The sequence below is a fragment of the Amphibalanus amphitrite genome, unplaced genomic scaffold (genome assembly GCF_019059575.1).
Source record: "Amphibalanus amphitrite isolate SeventyFive unplaced genomic scaffold, NRLGWU_Aamphi_draft 001737F_arrow, whole genome shotgun sequence".
Classification (NCBI taxonomy): domain Eukaryota; kingdom Metazoa; phylum Arthropoda; class Thecostraca; order Balanomorpha; family Balanidae; genus Amphibalanus; species Amphibalanus amphitrite.
Genome location: NW_024883230.1, coordinates 98,401 through 116,453, shown reverse-complemented (window position 1 = coordinate 116,453; position 18,053 = coordinate 98,401). Strand labels below are relative to the sequence as shown.

Here is an 18,053-nt window from a genome sequence, read left to right as displayed (position 1 = left end):
CGTCGTCCTCCTGTTCCGTGGTGGACCAAGGAATGCGGAGACGCGATTCGTGCCAGGAAACGCGCTTTTAGAAAGTTTGACCGGAGTGGCACCACTGAGAACCTCATCGCTTTTAAGAAAGCGCGGGCTTTTGCCCGACGCGTTTTAAAAGAGGCAAAGGCTGTTCATGCGCACTTACGTAAGTTCCTTAAACCGTTTTACTCCTACGACCAGATATGGGCACGCATGAAGCGCATTGAAGGCCGGTTCAGCTCTGTTCCGCTTCCGGTTTTAAGAGTGAACAACACGGACATATCTCACCCTTCAGACGTCGCAGAGACGATAGGCCGTGCACTCTATCAGCGCTGCCGAGGAGAGTCCTCACGACCTGCACCAGCCGCCGTGGACTTCAGCACAGCTGAAAATTTCGTGTACAATGAGCCTTTCACCATGGTTGAGCTTACGTCTGCCATCAGCTCGTTGCGCAGCGTCTCAGAAGGTCCGGATGCTGTCCACAACGACATGCTCCGTCATCTCCCCGCAGTTGCCCTCGAGGCGCTGCTAGCAACCTTCAATTCGCTTTGGGAGACTGGCACCTTCCCTGAGACCTGGCGGGAAGCCATTATCATTCCTATCTTGAAGGCTGGCAAGTCGGGACATGACCCTCTCCATTATCGGCCCATCTCTCTCACATCATCGCTATCAAAGCTGATGGAGAAGATGGTCAATGTGCGTCTTAGCTGGTTTCTGGAACATCACGGTGTTTTTACAAACGCCCAGTGCGGTTTTAGAAAACACCGCAGCCCTGTGGACCACATCTTAGCCCTTGACACCGAGATACGCACCTGTTTTACTGAAAAGAAGCACCTTGGAGCACTGTTCTTTGATATTGAGGCGGCCTATGATACAGTGTTACGACACAGAATACTTTCCAAAGTACATAAGTACGGCATACGTGGCCGAATGGGTCTCTTTATCAAGAACCTTTTATCGGGTCGTCGGTTCAAAGTCCGTGTTGGCAGCCGTCTTTCGAGCAGTTTTATTCAGGAGAACGGAGTTCCTCAGGGCGGAGTGCTCAGTGTGGCGCTGTTCGCTGTGGCGATCAATGACATTGGCGACAATCTCGCACCATCTATCGGCAAATCACTATTTGTCGATGATTTCGCGATCTGGTTTTCAGCTACGACCGCCCGTCACGTTGCCAGACAGTTGCAGCTCGCTGTAACCCGTCTGGAGAGGTGGAGCGACGACAACGGCCTTCGTTTTTCAACAACGAAGACCGTCGCTATGCACTTTTGCCGCCGCCGCTGTGACGACTTAGCCTTGGGAATCAAGCTCCATGGACAGGTGATTCCTACTCGGCCGGTGGCGAAGTTTCTTGGAATCTTTTTTGACAGTCGTTTGACGTATAGAGAACATTTTAGAACGCTTCGGGAACGATGTTTTAAATCCCTGAACGTTTTAAAATGTGTCGCCCGCACATCTTATGGTGCGGACCGCAGGACCCTTCTTCTTCTCTATCGATCGATTATACGATCGAAGCTGGATTACGCTTCCTTTGTCTATGATTCAGCGAGTGAATCCAGCAAGAAGGTCTTGGATACAGTCCATCATGCAGCACTCCGAATAGCCACCGGAGCATTCCGCACCTCGCCCAGGAGCAGCATTCTTGCTGAGGCGCACGAGCCGCCACTTTCTCTCCGCCGTCAGACGCTGGGGATGCGTTATGCTCTTAAACTACGTCAATTCCCGACGCATCCGACGTACCCGTACGTCTTTTCGCGTCACATTGCTTCATCTGGTAATGGGACGAGTCATCCATTCGGAGCACGCATGAGAGGTTTATTCTCTACATCGAATATAGACTTGCGCGGCGTTCGGCGTATCTGGGGAACGCCTTCTCCACCCTGGAGAAACGCCCCGCCGCAGGTAGACCTCTCGCTTTCCGAAGTAAAAAAGGATAGCCTGCTGTCCTATGAAGCACAAACCAGAGCCTTGAAGCATATAGCCTCGTATGATGGTTTTATTTCAGTCTACACAGACGGCTCAAAAACATCCGAGGGAGCGGGTTGCTCTTTTGTCGCTGGTCGGGACACCCGCTCGTTTTCTCTTCCACCCAGCGCCTCGGTGTTTTCCTCAGAGCTAGTCGCCATCGAAAAGGCTCTGTGTTTTATTGAGGTGTCCGACGGTTTTTTCTATTTGATTTTATCAGACTCACTAAGCAGTCTGTTGGCTTTACGACGGTTTAATCCTGACGACCCGATCATTCAGGACATTTTAACTCGGCTAACTTCGGTGGAACAGTCCAGAAAAACTATCCGGTTTTGCTGGATTCCCAGTCATGTTGGAATTCAAGGCAACGAGCTTGCTGACGCCGCCGCGAGACGCGCTGCCGCAGCGCCCTACACTCGGCGATTTCCTCTGCCTGCCCGGGATTACTATCCCGTCGTACGATCTGCCATGCTCTCGCAATGGCAAGCAGAGTGGGACTCGCGCGCGAGCAGTAAGCTGAGAGATATCAAGCCAACTCTCGAGCCTTGGTCGTCATCCATGCAAAGTAACAGACATAACGAAGTCGTCTTATGTAGGCTGCGCATCGGCCATACGTATGCCACGCATGGTCATCTCCTCCGCGGAGAAGAGCAGCCCACCTGTCGCAGGTGTACCGTGCCTCTCACTGTCTCTCACGTGCTTTTATCTTGTCCTCTCGCTGAACCGAACCGGACACGCTACCTCGGGCGCATCGCTCCGGGTACCACTATCCGCCGCTTACTGGGTGACGAGTCACCCTGGGTTTTATCCGGCAGCATCTTTTCTTTTATCCATTCGATCAACTTCCAAGTGATTTACTCGACCTGACCCCAATCCAACTAGCCCTCTCTAGTCCTTTCATCTAGTCAGTTGTCTAGGACGACACCTTTGCGCTGTTTTATCTTACCTTGCTATTTTATATCGAGTCTTACTTTCTAGTCTTAGTATCTAGAAGGTTCTTTCTTGTGGCACACTTGTTTTATTAGTACGACGTTATGGGCGCAAAATGACCTTAGCAGTCGGCGCGCCCTAAAGCCCCAATCAACAAACAAACAAACCTCTAGGGAAAACGGTAAAGGGAAAGCTTTTCGCTCACAATGCACACCTATCCACAAGTACCAAAATCCCTATAATCACGGTGGTCTGACCGCCCTTATCACTGCCAGCTACAAGGGCTACAACTACCCGATCATGAACCTGCACGAGCGGACGCTCTCTGTTCTGGCGTGCCGCTACGTGGGGGAGGTGGTGATCGGCGCCCCGTACGCGGTCACCGCTGAGCTGATGGACCATTTCCGGGTGGATGTGGTGTGTCACGGTCACACGCCGGTGGCGGAGGATGTCGGTAAGAGGGGAGGAAGAGAGAGAGGGAAAGGTAAGGGAAGGAGGGAGGGGTGCTAGTGAGTGAGTGAGCGAGTGAGAAGGAATTAAAGTCACATTCATTCATAGATCTCAGTATAGTGTATAAAACTCTTTAGTCTAGGTGTACAACAGAGCTCTATTTAGGTTCAGGTGTCTAATGTTAATCCGTTTAGTAACAGTGAATTTAGCAGCATATCTCGTTGACTGGTGGGTGGACTGAAGTTTCTCCTTCCATGTTACCTGTGCTGTTGACTGGACTGAACACTGACTGATTCCCTCGTTAATATAGACGGATCAGATCCCTACCTGGAACCGAAGAGACGCGGCAAGTTCAAATCGCTGGTGTCTGGAAATGACATGACCACGCAGAAGATAGTGGAGAGAATTATCGAGCACAGGTGGGTGAAAAGAGACGAGGGGGAGAAAAAGAGGAGCGAGAGAGAGAGGGAGAGAGAGAGAGAGAGAGAGAGAGAGAGAGAGAGAGAGAGAGAGAGAGAGAGAGAGAGAGAGAGAGAGAGAGAGAGAGAGAGAGAGAGAGAGAGGGATGGATGACAATGGAAACGTCGATTGACGAGAAGAGTTGTGACACATCCCGGGACCACAACCGTATGATAAAGATAGGGAAGGAGTAGGGATAGGGCGGATACAAGTGTCTCATGACAAATTATTACTATAGGGATATGCGGATAGGTCGTATAGATGCTATATAAGGCATGTTTACTCCTTCTATCTCCGATTTCTCTTCCTCACCGTCTTACCGTGTTTTTCCAGGATGGAGTTTATGCTGCGAAACCAGAAGAAGGAAAAGAAGGAGCTGGCTGCCTACGAGGCGTTCGAGAAGTCTAAACAGACGGAGCGCGCGGACCACGCGGGTGACCAGTGATGGAGACTGTGGGGTGGGATGGAGCGGAGGGGGACGACGGACCGGCGGGTCCTCTGAGAGGGTTTGGGGGGGGGAAGAGGGAGAGAGGGAGTCGATTGAGTGTTGATGTGTATTCGATTGAGAATATCTATTACATTTATTTTAACCGGGTATTTAAAACGATCACCACCGTAATTCAGTCGTAGTTCTGGTTTGATGCCTCGGACGACAAAATAATTTGATATTATAGTATGCGGGATAGTACGATAGCCAGTTCGGTGCCAGTATTTTAACTGTTGGCTCTGTTTTAATCGGTGCTGTTTAGCCCCCAAAGCGGGTTTTGTGAGACCAAGCGAAAGGAAATGCACCCAGCATTCACGGATAATGCACCCATGCTATTCTAGACCGAAAGCAGTTATTCCAGCTATCACTGAAGAGCCTGTGCTTTAATTACAGCGTGTATGTATTTTGAATGGGTAGATGGCTTGCTAGTCGGTGTCTCAATTCAGGAAACCAGAGCTTTTTACAGTTTCGTATGTGTCGAATGTGTAAGCCATTTAGTTACCCGCATCGTACGGAACCTGTTGAGATTCTCTGATACTTCGCTATGTTGGCGGCGCGCAACCTTCATCGATAGTGGATAATTTATCCCCGGGCGATATTTGTGGCCTGCAGCAGCCAGTGCAGTGTCTATCCATTGCTCATTCGAGAGAGAACGCTGATCGGTGAAATGTGCGGTTCTGGTGTATGGTTCAATGAAATATATCAGCAGTGAGCAGACTTTGTTTTCTATTATGGATTCGGTGCATGACGGTTATTGGTTATTGATTGTCAAAGGTGAATAGTTGTTTACTCTTCCTATAACGGATTTGGAAACGTAATATTCGCACCAGTTTCCAAATGGTCCATTCTGCTGAAGGCCCTATACTATAGGATCCTTCCATATAGGGCCCTATAGGATCCTTGGTTCGCACAGAGGATGAACGCTGCCAAATTGTTCACTACAGAAAGCCATCCTTAGCAGGATTGGTATCAGCTTTTTACACCCATATCTCACTCCCAATGGCATTCAATTTTTTCCCATCTCAATGTTCATTTTTAGGGTCTTAGCTGATCAGTTTGTAGAATCGATAATTTCATAAGCAAGCGCAACCGACGTGGGCTCTTTTAATTCTGTTCAGGGGGACGACGAGGGCTCTTGTTTATGCAATTGTTGAGTAGCGTGCTGTATGTACGTACCTACATGTGGCCGGTGGGGATGCGAACATCTGGTTGACATGTTAACCTCGGTGGGTCACAGAGGTGACCTGCGTTTGACTCGGGAGGATCCCGCCGTGGACCCCGGAACGATAGCTGCCCCAGCCGGCCGGCCGATAGCTGGGCCGCCGATTGCAGGGAGTCGCATTACTCACCGCTCTTCAGAGTGGCCCCACGCCGAGCACACTAATCCTGTTGAAAACCTTAGGATTGTCACAGCCGAGGTGGTCCCGATAACGCGGCGTTCAGCAAATAAGGTGATATCAACCGGTGCTCGACAGCGCTGCATTTCAGTAACATCAGTGGACGGATGTTGACAGTAGCTTATGTACCGTGATGGGCTGTGCCGTCTGTCTGACTAATTCGAACAGGGTGTGGCTGTTGGTGCATTTTGTCCCATACCGTGCCCTGGCCTTATACGCAGGGGCTCCGCCACTGACTCAGGATTGGGGTGGGGTCGTTTTTTTTTTTTTTGCTCCGCCAGCTTAACCCTCGCCCATGTAGGGGGGGGGGTTGGTGCAACCCCCCCCCCTGAGTTTTTCAGAAATAGTGCAAAAACGGCGGCGCGCAGCGCCGCCAAATTTTGGGTACCTTATGGGGCAAACCTTGCGCATCTTTTGATAAAAAAAATTTGACCGGGTCATGTCAGGTCACGGAGTTATGACGTCACAAAGGGAACAGCCTCCGGCCGGATTTTCACAAACTGAGTGCCAACGCCCGAGGTTTCCTGCCGGTGGTACGGAGATCGGTTGATGGATCGTGATGAAACTTCCCATGTATGTTGGGGCAAGTATTGGCTATCATATGGTATAAGAAACTTGACCGGGTCAGGTCAGGTCACGGAGCTATGACGTCACAAGAGGAACAGCGTCCGGTACTATTTTTGAAAAGCGCCCGAACCACTATTTTGCTAATTCTTGTCACCTCAATGGGAATATGCAGCAATATTAGCTTCTATAGGGAGCAAATGGACCTCCCAAATCCAAAAATACAATCAGATTTCAAAAATTTAAATTTTGATTTTTCGAATTTCTGCCGCCGACTGTGACCTTGCCGACTTCCGGCGCTCCCGACGCGCCATTTTTAGAGCTAGGGAAACGAAATACATACCAAACGATAGAGAATTAATCAAGGAACACGATAGTGAAGGTTTCAAGTCGATATCTCCCACCGTTTTGCCGCAATCGCCGCCGAAAGTTGAAAAAAATCTATTTTTTCCGAAAATTTGACCTTTGACCGGTCAAAAGTAGGTCAAATGTTGACCTAGGACCAAAAAATATACCACCAATCGCGAGATCTCGGCGAGAGCAATCCGTTGGTCTTTTCCGCTAAGCTCTACGACGCTCCGTTTTCAAACGCCAAGGGGGGGGGGGTCGCACCAACCCCCCCCCCCCTGCATGGGCGAAGGTGGCAGATCGCCGTTTACGGGCGAGGGTTAAAGCCAGTCTGGAGCCGGGGGTCATTACATCTGGCAATTTTGGCCAGGAACAAAGTTTTACGTTAAGCCGGTTTATGTGAACCCGGAAGCAATTAGCAACGTGGGAGCCTATCCTTAGCGTGTATGAGCAAATCTAATGGGGAACTTACTTTTGCCGAAGTGCCGAAAAAGCCGGAACAAAAACACAGATGAAGAAACGGTAACATTTATTTACATCACATATTCATACACATGTTTAAGGTGTCAGTGTACTGGTGTGGGGTGTATTGGTCAGGCAAAAAGTCCTAAATAACAAAAAACCTGACGCCTATTGCAAAGGGGAAAACCCCGCGCTGAAGCCAAAGAGCGCAGGGAAAAAAAACCCTACAGTTGTTTGATCTAATGTGTAGGAGGTAGAAGGGAAGGGATAATGACAGTCCCGTGCTGGGGAGGGGCGCCCGGCGACCACAGGCGTAAACACCTTGGCCGCCAGTCGGCGTTGGCTCTCAACGACTCCGCCTTAGCGGGTCGGAGAGCGCAACAGGGGCCCGCCAGTTACACATAGTGCAATGCAAGAAATATCAATGGCTAGAGCGCGAGCAAACGATGCAATCAGAAGGAAAATGTAGATAAACGACCGGGATTTAGGTTGCACGTGTAAGGAACTGGGCGCCGCGTTACTATCGTCCCCACGGAGCCCACTCATGCCCGTGCTCGGGGTTCCGTTTGTATCAGTGAGGTGGTTTTTATATGTTGTTAATCAGACGTGCCTCCTGAAGAAAGATAAAAAGCAAATCATGTAGCTCTTGGTGATCGTCGCCAAGGATAGTTGGCAAATCAAGACTGAGGCCATGTGTGGTAATGTGTCTTATAATGTGTCTTCTGTGGTGCTGTAAGCGTGGGCAGTGGAGTATGAAGTGCTGTATTGTGTATCTTGGATGTGTATGGCAATAGTGACATATTGGAGGGGTGGGGTCGGTCCAATTCTAAAATGTACACCCTAAAAAACTTCTTAACCCGCGCATGACTGGGGGGGGGGGGCTCTACAGAGCCCACTCCCGTTTTTCGGCAATATCTTCTAAACCGTTTCACGGATCAGCACGAAACTTGCAGTACCCTCCGCGGCATCAATTTGACACCTTGTGTTGAAATTTCAACTTTCTAGCTACCATAGTTTGGCCGGAAATAACGTCAGAGTGACGTCATGTCGGCCGATTTTGATGCAAAATATTGAATTACGGCAAACGTTCTCAAGAGCTTAGTTTTAAAGCTAGATCCAATTTCTTTGCATCAGTGGACTACAAATACACGTAGCTATCAAAATGTAGCTACTAGTAGTAGCTACAGATACTACTAGTATCTCTAATTTTCGAAATTTTGAAAATTTTGAAAAATAATGTTTCTTAAGTTACAAAAAATATATTTTTTGATTTTTTTTTCAAAAAGCTTTTTTTATATTTTTCGCAAAAACCGGAACACCTATATGTCGTAAAACACACTGATGAACTACTCTAGCAAGTTTTACTCCAATATCTTCAAAAATAGATATTTAGGTACCTATATATCGTTCAAAACCATTTTTCAGTACCTACGTTTTTGACATCGTACAGCAGTATAAATGGCACCATCGTGTTCCTGAGCTCACACTGCATCTGATAGACACCTTTTTTGTTGAAAAAAAAAATCATTTTCAAATTTTGACCTTTTCTGGCCTGAGGTTGACCTGACCTCCGGTAAATTCAGCTGAAAATGACCTCACATGACTCAGACGACATTATTTTCGAAATCTACGTGTAAAATGGGCCATAAAACATGCGTCATGTGACCGATACATGATAAACAATTTTCGTGGCCTAGGGTGACCTGACCTTGACCTGTAAAATTCGAAGGAAAAGTTCGGTACCATCAGGGTATCTAAGGCATATATCAAGGAGTGCGTAAACCAAAAATGAGCCTGATGGGACTTGTCAGCCGGCGGTCAGAGCCTGAATTGTAAACAAACAAAAATGCCGATAATTTTTACTTTGACCTGACCTGTGACGTCATCGGTGACCTCGAGGTCAATGAAAATAGGTTTCGCTCGACAGTTTTTTCAGAGCTATCGTACGCCGTTTGAATTTTGACGATCGGCCAGTATTTTCGGAGATAGGAGGGGGGGCTCTGGAGAGCCCTCCCCCCCCCCCCTCAGTCACTCGCGTTATGGAAAATACCCCAGCCATGCGCGGGTTAAAAGCATGGGTACCCTATTTGCTCATACCATGATCGTCACGCTTATAGCGGTCATTTTCACATCATTCAAAAATAAAATGTGAGTTTTTGTTAGCATTCCTGCACGTCAAACTAAATAATTCAGTTATCTTTCAACTTGCACCAACATCTTCGTTGCCCGAACAAGTCGCCCGTCGTCCGAGTGCTGAGCCGATATACCGAGTGACGCCGTCTCCCTATCCGTCCATCCGTTATCAGCTGAAGCAGCCATTGGTAGAGTGTGGTATGATAACACCGGCAGTCGTATTAAGGTGAGACGGAGCCGGCTGAACCGCAGTGGTGTCCGCAGGTCCATCAAGAGACGACGGGTTCTAGTTCTGACAGGTGACGGAAGGTAGTGACGAGGCTGGAGGTACTCATTGGAGACTGGAGGTTCTTACAGAAGACTGAAGGTACTGACTGAAGACTGGAAGTTGTTGCTAGAGCGGGTTGTCACTCAAGTTTGGAGGCGCTCAAGAAGACTTCAAGTAGTGATGTGTATCTAAAAATACTGTCTGAAGATTGGACATGAAATGAGACAATGTCCTGATTGCAGTAGCCGACAGATACCACAGCCGTTGTTGCACCAGTCTGGATACCGCTCTTCAGACGGGTGTCTGTTCTGTCAGGGGACGTATCTGTGCAGACGGGCAACGAGGGTATCACCTTGCCCGACCCTGTTTTGAGAGGAATGGAAGAAGAAAAGAGCATCATCATGGTTCTGGCCATTACGAGGCTGCCGCGGACCTGTCAGACGGATTTGAGCGGAGAAGTGCCGGCTGCCGCGGTGGACGCCGCCATGGCTGTCTCACCGGGTGGCGGGAGGCACATTCCCATGCCGGCTGCGGCGCTGGCTGCCGCCCTGCGGGCGGAACCACAGACCGACACTCCAGAGGTGGCAGGCTCAAGGGACGATAAGTCCGTTGAGAAGGAGGTTGTTTCCCTGTCTCGTGAGGCGAAAATCGCCAGTGTCGATGAGCGTATAGCAGCTCTGAAGCGAGTGTTGGATGCACCAGAAGATGATCCTGCTGAGATGGCGGCCGCGCGGGCGGCGCTGGCACGCTCCAAGGCCTACCCGAAACTTGAAGAGTGGAGACCCCTTGAGGAGATAGGCATCAGAGAGACATACAGGAGCGTGCTGGGTAGAGGTGTGCTGCCGAGTGAAGAGGCGTGTGTTCTGGCACTGTACCGGGACCTGCTGAACGGAGGTGAGCCGGGGGAGGCCGAGTGCAACACGTCCACTGGCGAGGACACCGTGGACAAGGAAGACCTGAGAATCGAGCTGGTGGCGCAGAAAATCTACAGACGGATAAGTACTGTAATCTATTGGAGTATCGAAGAACAATTAAAACCAGGGATGCGGAGCCGGAGCCGGAGTCGGAGCCGGAGCCGCCGGAGCCGGCATATTTTGCCCGGAGCCGGAGCCGGAGCCGGAGCCGTGAAACAATATAGCCCGGAGCCGGAGCCGGAGCCGGAGCCGCCAAAAAAGGGGGCGACTCCGGCTCCATTTTATTTTTTTTTTTTTTTTTGAAGAGGAAAAAAATAATTGACTTAGTTCGGTTTGACAGTACAAGGCAGTAAAACATATGGTACTATTGGTCTCAAGATAAGGGCCCAGGCGACCTGTAGTTTTGATGCGGTGAATACCCTCACCCTCGCCACAACTCGAGTGGGGATGGCGCTGGCTGGGAGGAGGGGTGCACTCGGCCCGAGTTGTGGCGAGGGTAAGGGTATTTATTCACCTCATCAAAACTTCAGGTCGCCTGGGCCCTTATCTTGAGACCAATATACGTCATGGGCCATCAAATGAATGAAAAAAGCCGAATATCCTCAGTGTCCCACAGTACGCAATCAACTTCCTGTCTGCTCCTCCCCCCCCCCACGTCTACTGCATCCCCAGAACATGAGGACCGGTCATCAGGTGACGGCCATTGTTTTGAAGCCAGTGCTGGGAGTCGCAGTCCATTGCACCGTCTCTTCCCACCTCCCCCGCCCCCCCCCCCCCCCTCCACCCCCCAATGCAGCCGAGACGGGTGTCAGCTTACGATGGTTCAGTGAACTCCGATTCGCGGCGACTGCGTTTCCAATGCCATCGCTTCCTAGACCTTTGTTCTGCCAGTTCTCTCCGAGGTGCGTTTGCGCGGGAACGCGGTGAGCCGGTAATGGCAAAGAGTAACGCGTATAACCAATCCAATTTTTCTTCCACCCGTATTTAATTGATTGCATAGGGGATGTACTGAGTCGGAGTCGGAGCCGCCGGAGCCGGAGCCGCCGGAGCCGGACCATTTTACTCGGAGTCGGAGCCGGAGCCGGAGCCGCCATAACATTTCACCCGGAGCCGGAGCCGGAGCCGGAGCCGATTTTTTTCTCCGGAGTCGGAGCCGGAGCCGGAGCCGTCTGAACTTTCCACGGCTCCGCATCCCTGATTAAAACACAAAGCTTTTTTCTACACATCCGTCGATGCCGCCAGAACTGCTGTCCGAAGAATGGAGGTAGAGCGGGTTCGTATGGACTGCAACGAAAGTCCAGCTGGACGGCTGGCTCAAACCGATGACCAAGATCAACCAGAGGATCAGCTGCCTGAAGGCTGCGGTCATTGCGAAATATTTCTTAGAGAGGTTGACATGATTATGCGTAGCTATACAAGCCCGTTTTCCACCAAGGCTGAGAGATTAATTGGCCTTTTAAAACTGATTCAAATGAGAGTCCGTGCAAACAATTACTTCAAAACACACTCCGATTGTGCAAGAGAAACCAGTCACCTCTTAGGGCTCACGATGGGAGGTGTCACAGAGGTTAGGCAGCCTGTTGTGAAGCAGAAGGTCGTGGTTTACTCTCCTGATGACAACAAAAAAGACGCCCACTGCCCAGTCCCAGAACACCGGACAGAAACCCGGGAAGAGCTGCACGACTGCTCCTGAGATGGAGGGAATCCGGAGATCAATGGACACTCCGCGGTCACTGGCCGAAATGGCCTCAGCTCTAGGACGAGTCCTACGATGGAGGGAGCAGCTCCTCTCCAAGTCACACAGCAGACATCGGGCGCATTATTACCAGCAACTGTTTAAAGATGTTTTACATGGCCGTCATCTCGTCCTAATACGCTATTTTTGCGGATTATGCGGGTTTAACAATGTCCGGGACGGCCATTGGAAATGTGGGTCACATGCATGCATAGCGATCCAGAATATATTTGTTTCGGGAAGCGTGAGTGAAGGTACTGAGGTGCATGTCACCAAGTATAAGTCACGAGTCAGTGGAACAATTGTTGAAGCGTTTGAATGGGTGAGTGAAGGCGGCTTTGCTATGCCGCATTGGATTGAGGGGAGAAAGGAGCGGATGGCGACAGGGAAAGAAGAATCGAGCGATAACGCACCATCTGCTCTTACATTTGAGACTGCATCTGACATTGACTTCATGATTCTAACCGGACCAGTAATGTGGCATACAGAACCGCTGAGGGACTCTGGCAGTTCTAACTCTTCAGAGAAGACGTCACGTTTCAGTGAGTCTTCCGACAGAGAGGCGGTTGGCTCCCAAACAAAACAGCACGGTTCTGCCGCCGTGGAAAATAAATCCAATGGAACAGGCAGCACAGGAGCAGACAGCTCCGACAACACTTTCACCCTCCATGTAGAGGAAGACACAGATAAGCCGGGCTTTGTGAAGATCACTCAGGCTCTCCAGTGGGAGGGTGACACCTCTGTCAGACGTGAATTACCATTTTATCATTGTAAATCACATATAGCCGAAGCTATGAAAGGACATGTGGAGAGCATTAAAAACTATGGCGGGCCGAATATTGAAGTAACCATCAATGGTGACAGCAATGACCTCGTCCCCTGTCTCCAGTACCCCGAGAGGGTCAGTGACGAGTTTGTGAACCGAGAGCGACCGTCGGGACAGCCGAGCAAAGACTTGGTGAAGAAGCTCAGTGAGATGGAAATCTATCTGGTCGAAAAAGATGATCTATTTCGTATATCGTTTTCACGTCTCGAGTCAGAGGTGATCCGCTCTATGACCAAGCCCCAGCGGATCTGTCTGGTCCTGCTCAAACACTGCGCTGCAGTAGCGGGAAGCGAGCTGTGCAGCTACGAGCTGAAGACGGCGATGATGTGGGTCTGCGAGCGACGTGCGCCAGAGCTCTGGACCTGGGACGGCATGCTAGAGTCGATGATGGCCGTTTTCGACTTTCTTCAGGAGTGTGCGGAGCAGCGTGCTCTGCGGTGCTATTTCTATCGTGAGATCAACCTGTGGACTGGCAAAACTTTCGACAAAGGATTAGCAGTGTTAAGGCTACGAGTGCTGCTGCCGCGCGCTATCCAGCTGCTGCTGGCTGGCCTGCTGAGCTCGAGCCAGGCGCCGCTGATGCGTCACCTGCTGAACATCCCTCTGGACGCGCAGCAGATGCTCTGGTGCTGCTGGAAGCGCAGGATCGACGACCCCTACCCGACGGATCCGAAAGATCAAGGGAAGATTAACCCGAATGACTTGTGTTCTGGGCTCTACCCGGCGGCGGTGGAGAGCCGCCTCTGGTCGGAGCGGTTCCTCGACACCTTCCGGTGGGAGTCGCTGCCGGCGCGCTGCAGGGAGCCCGACTGGTTCGCCGAGCATGGCTGGGACACGGACAGCGAGGGGGAGGAGGAAGACAGAGAGGACAAGGATAGCGAGGACGAGGAGGAGAACAGGAAGCCTCTGCCACTCTGGACAGCCGGGCTGCCTCAGACTTATCCAGCCTGGACGGACATACTTGCTCAGCCTCCGTTTCCATCAGTCTGGATGGGCAGACCTCCTCAGGATCAACCAGTCTGGACAGCCGGGCTGCCTCACACCTCACCAGTCTGGACGGGCAGACTTGCTCAGCCTCCGTCTCCATCAGTCTGGACGGGCAGACTTCCTCAGGATCAACAAGTCTGGTCAGTCGGACTGCCTCAGCCTCCGTCTCCATCAGTCTGGACGGGCAGACTTCCTCAGGATCAACCAGTCTGGACAGCCGGGCTGCCACAGACTTCACCAGTCTGGGCGGACAGAGTTCCTCAGACTCCGTCTCCATCAGTCTGGACGGGCAGACTTCCCCAGGATCAACCAGTCTGGACAGCCGGACTGCCTCACACCTCACCAGTCTGGACGGGCAGACTTGCTCAGCCTCCGTCTCCATCAGTCTGGACGGACAGACTTTCCCAGGATCAACCAGTCTGGACAGCCGGGCTGCCTCAGACCTCACCAGTCTGGACGGACAGACTTGCTCAGCCTCCGTCTCCATCATTCTGGACGGGCAGACCCCCTCAGGATCAACCAGTCTGGTCAGTCGGACTGCCACAAACTTCACCAGTCTGGACGGACAGACTTGCTCAGCCTCCGTCTCCATCAGTCTGGACGGGCAGACTTCCTCAGGATCAACCAGTCTGGTCAGTCGGACTGCCTCAGCCTCCGTCTCCATCAGTCTGGACGGGCAGACTTCCTCAGGATCAACCAGTCTGGACAGCCGGGCTGCCACAGACTTCACCAGTCTGGGCGGACAGACTTCCTCAGACTCCGTCTCCATCAGTCTGGACGGGAAGACTTCCTCAGGATCAACCAGTCTGGACAGCCGGGCTGCCACAGACTTCGCCAGTCTGGGCGGACAGACTTCCTCAGACTCCGTCTCCATCAGTCTGGACGAGCAGACTTCCTCAGGATCAACCAGTCTGGACAGCCGGGCTGCCTCAGACTTCACCAGTCTGGGCGGGCAGACTCCCTCAGACTATCTCTCCGCCAGTCTGGACGGACAGACTTTCTCATCCTCCGCCACTCTGGACAGTCGGACTGCCTCAGACTTCACCAGTCTGGCCCAACACGCCGAATCAGGCTCGCTATTCTGGACGGCCAGACTCCCGCAGACTTCATCAGTATGAACGATCATACTACCACAGATTCTAGTGTCTGACGAACAATGGACACATACGCGACGGGGCCAGGTATACTCGACTCTGCCCGGAGACAGTGTGTGAACTGTGAACTGTGAGGAGAGGGTGGTAGTAGACTTCTCACAGTCACTGTGGTGGCTGGGAAGACTTCTCTGAGGCGTTTGTGTGCCTGTATGTATATAATGTGTGGAGAGTTGGTTTTCATTGATGCGTGTTGTATATATTATAAGCATGCTTAGGCTGTTTCGTGCTTTTCTGCTTTATATTATCTCTGCAATAGACCGGACCAGGTGTACTTGACTCTCCGCCCGGAGACAGTGTGTATGTACGTACATACAGTGTGTGGAGGGGGTGGGACCGTACCGTACATACAGTGTGTGGAGGGGGTGGGACTAGACTTGTCACACTCGCTGTGATGGCTGAGAAAGGTTCTCTGATGTGTTTGTATGCCTCGTATGTGCAATGTGTGGAGAGTTGGTTTTCAATGATGTGTATTGTGTATGAGGCATGCGTATAGTTAGGCTGTATTCGTGCTTTTCTGCTTTTAATCTCTTCAATAGACGGTGCCAGGTGTACTTGACTCTGCCCGGAGACAATGTGTGCAGTGTACCTATGTGAAGAGGGAGGGGGGGGGGGCTGGCCTTCTCACAGCACGTGGACATTCACTGTGATGGCAGGGAAAGCTTCTCTGATGGCACGACAGGTATTTGTGTATCTATCGCAATGTGTCGCATTTGTATTGATGTGTATTGTTGACATAAACATATACATATGTGTAAGCTGTATTCGTGCGTGGAGGGGAGGGGACAACGGACTTCTCTTAGCAATGTGGACATTCGCTGTGATGGCAGGGAAAGCTTCTCTGATGGTTCGACATGTGTTTGTGTATCTATCGCACTGTGTCAGAGTTGTATTGATGTGTACCTACTGTGTGCACAAGATTCCTTTTCTGTGTATGTACCTACATGCGTAGGCTATAAATATTGCTATTCGTGCTCTTGTGCATTTTATTACCCCGTATGATAGTTGCTGCTGTGATCTGTAAATATGTCTGCATATATGTATGTATAGGTATAGATTGTGCCTACCTATACAGTTTGTGTAGGTACCTACATTTTGATCATCAGCACAAATATTGTATATTTATTGTGTTAATACTTATATTTGTTATTTTTATCTTTGATTCAAACAAATACATGCATACCAAAATGTCTTTTTTGTTCGTAGATTTAATAAATTTAATTATCACCTTTGACGCATAGTAGACCTAGATCGGGGATGTTGGGAAGGGGGCGGAGTATACGGAGGGAGGTCCAGCAAGACTCCAAGAACAGCTGTGTCAACACTATCGCTGCCGCTGTCACATTTCAACAGTGAAAAGTCCGACATCTTACACAAAGGTGCTTAACTTAAACCTAAAAAGTATCTACAACATCAATCCTGCACTACACCGAATACAAATTATGAAATGAAGCGACGAAGCACAGCATACCTACAGGGTTGGGCAGATAAATTGGGACAAAATACATATTTGCATTTAGAACGCCGTAGCTTAGAAATTTGTAAACATAGGCATTTCAAATTTGGATCACATATTGTCACACCAATTTTACACATTTTCACCAAATATGGTCACCGTGGTCCACCTGCATCAGTCCTTATCGGTGCCTGGACTGGCCGCACGCGCGGCGAGATCTTCCGTCTGAAATGGCTCGTAATTGTAGCCAACTGGCACTGCTGAGGCTCACCACAGTCACATGGGTACGTTCGTTAGACTCACCCGCAAAAACGCCCCAGCAACCAGAACTTGTGTGGGCTGAGGTTTACTGAGGAAGGGGGCATTTTCCCTTGGGTACAGTTTGCGGGATCCTCCGTTTCAGGAGATTTTGCATTTAATTTTTTACTGTATGCCGGGGAGCTGACTCCTCGAAGAGCATCACTCCATGCAGGATGTTGCCTTCTTTCATCTTGTTGATTCGAACTGCCGGAATAATGGTTAGGTACCCTGTAATGGCGAACCCCCTCCCGAATCCGTAAAATAAGGGGGCCCCACGTGACCGTCAGAAGTCACCGGGTGGAATGCCATCACCGATGTCTGCTGCATGTTTTTTTTTTTTTTGAACTAAGATCACGTCTTCTGGGCTGGTTGCGATGTTACATGGTGTTTGCGGTTGTTCATATGTTCGGTTATGGGGATACCATCGTCGAAAAAGACCTGCACGTGCTTGCTCGCTTCTCCAAGCCCTTCAAGAGGAAACAATCTTTTTAACGTCACAGCTGATTCAACATCTATGTTGACAGGTTGATATGCATCAATGCTTAAGAGTGCATTGTTTGAGGTGCTGGTATATCCTATTCTCATGGCGAGGCTACCTTCGTTGTAAGCTCGCGCCACTGTTTTCGCGAAGATCCTCTGATTAAACTGAATTTTGCCTTTTAGCCCCCCTGGAAAACCGGGGGAGCGGCCGGTGTCAATGCAATAGGCATGTAAGGATGAGTCAATATCATCTCTTCCTCCAACGTTTACCGTTTACGTCTGTTCGATACACACTACTTTCAGCCATTTGATGGAGCATAATTAGAGTATTGGCACGCATGTGCGCGCGGACTAAGTTGATAGTGGCTTGCTTAAGCCCACGTTCTGTGACCAGCCGACTCAAAATTACAACACAACCTGCATAACATGGAAACGTATATATTAGCCTATATTTATGTTCAAAAATTATCTTTATCACTCAAAAAATAGTCGTTTTAGAGGAAGTTGAAATTTGTCCCAATTTATCTGCCCAACCCTGTATAGTGTATACCAGGGGCAGTTCTGGTGCGGGCCGCGGGGCAAATTGCACCAACAGCCACACCCTGTTCGAATTAGTCAGACGGAACAGCCCATCACGGTACATAAGCTAGTGTCAATATCCGTCCACTGATAACTTACTGAAATGCAGCGCTGTCAAGCACCGGTTGAGGTCACCTTATTTGTTGAACGCCGCGT

General features: G+C 50.3%; 2 protein-coding genes across 2 annotated transcripts; both read left to right on the top strand.

Moving 5' to 3' along the window:
* Positions 1-2,990: 2,990 nt before the first annotated feature.
* On the top strand, positions 2,991-5,012 carry LOC122374917 (ethanolamine-phosphate cytidylyltransferase-like; the record flags this gene model as incomplete). The annotated part of the gene is made up of 3 exons (XM_043353976.1): positions 2,991-3,355; positions 3,662-3,770; positions 4,144-5,012. Coding segments are annotated over 3 exons (586 nt in total), but the record flags the coding sequence as incomplete, so codon positions are not given.
* A 6,618-nt stretch (positions 5,013-11,630) lies between these two features.
* On the top strand, positions 11,631-16,274 carry LOC122374916. Its single transcript, XM_043353974.1, has 2 exons — positions 11,631-13,857; positions 14,140-16,274. The coding sequence occupies exons 1-2, from the start codon at positions 11,997-11,999 to the stop codon at positions 15,072-15,074; spliced, it is 2,796 nt and encodes a 931-aa protein (XP_043209909.1). The 5' UTR covers positions 11,631-11,996; the 3' UTR covers positions 15,075-16,274.
* Positions 16,275-18,053: the final 1,779 nt, after the last annotated feature.

Coding starts and splice junctions, on each gene's coding strand:
- LOC122374916 (XM_043353974.1), top strand. CDS start 11,997: ATGACAACAAAAAAGACGCCCACTGCCCAGTCCCAGAACACCGGACAG. Junction 13,858..14,139: donor GAACAGGAAGCCTCTGCCAC/TCTGGACAGCCG, acceptor AGGATCAACCAG/TCTGGACAGCCGGGCTGCCA.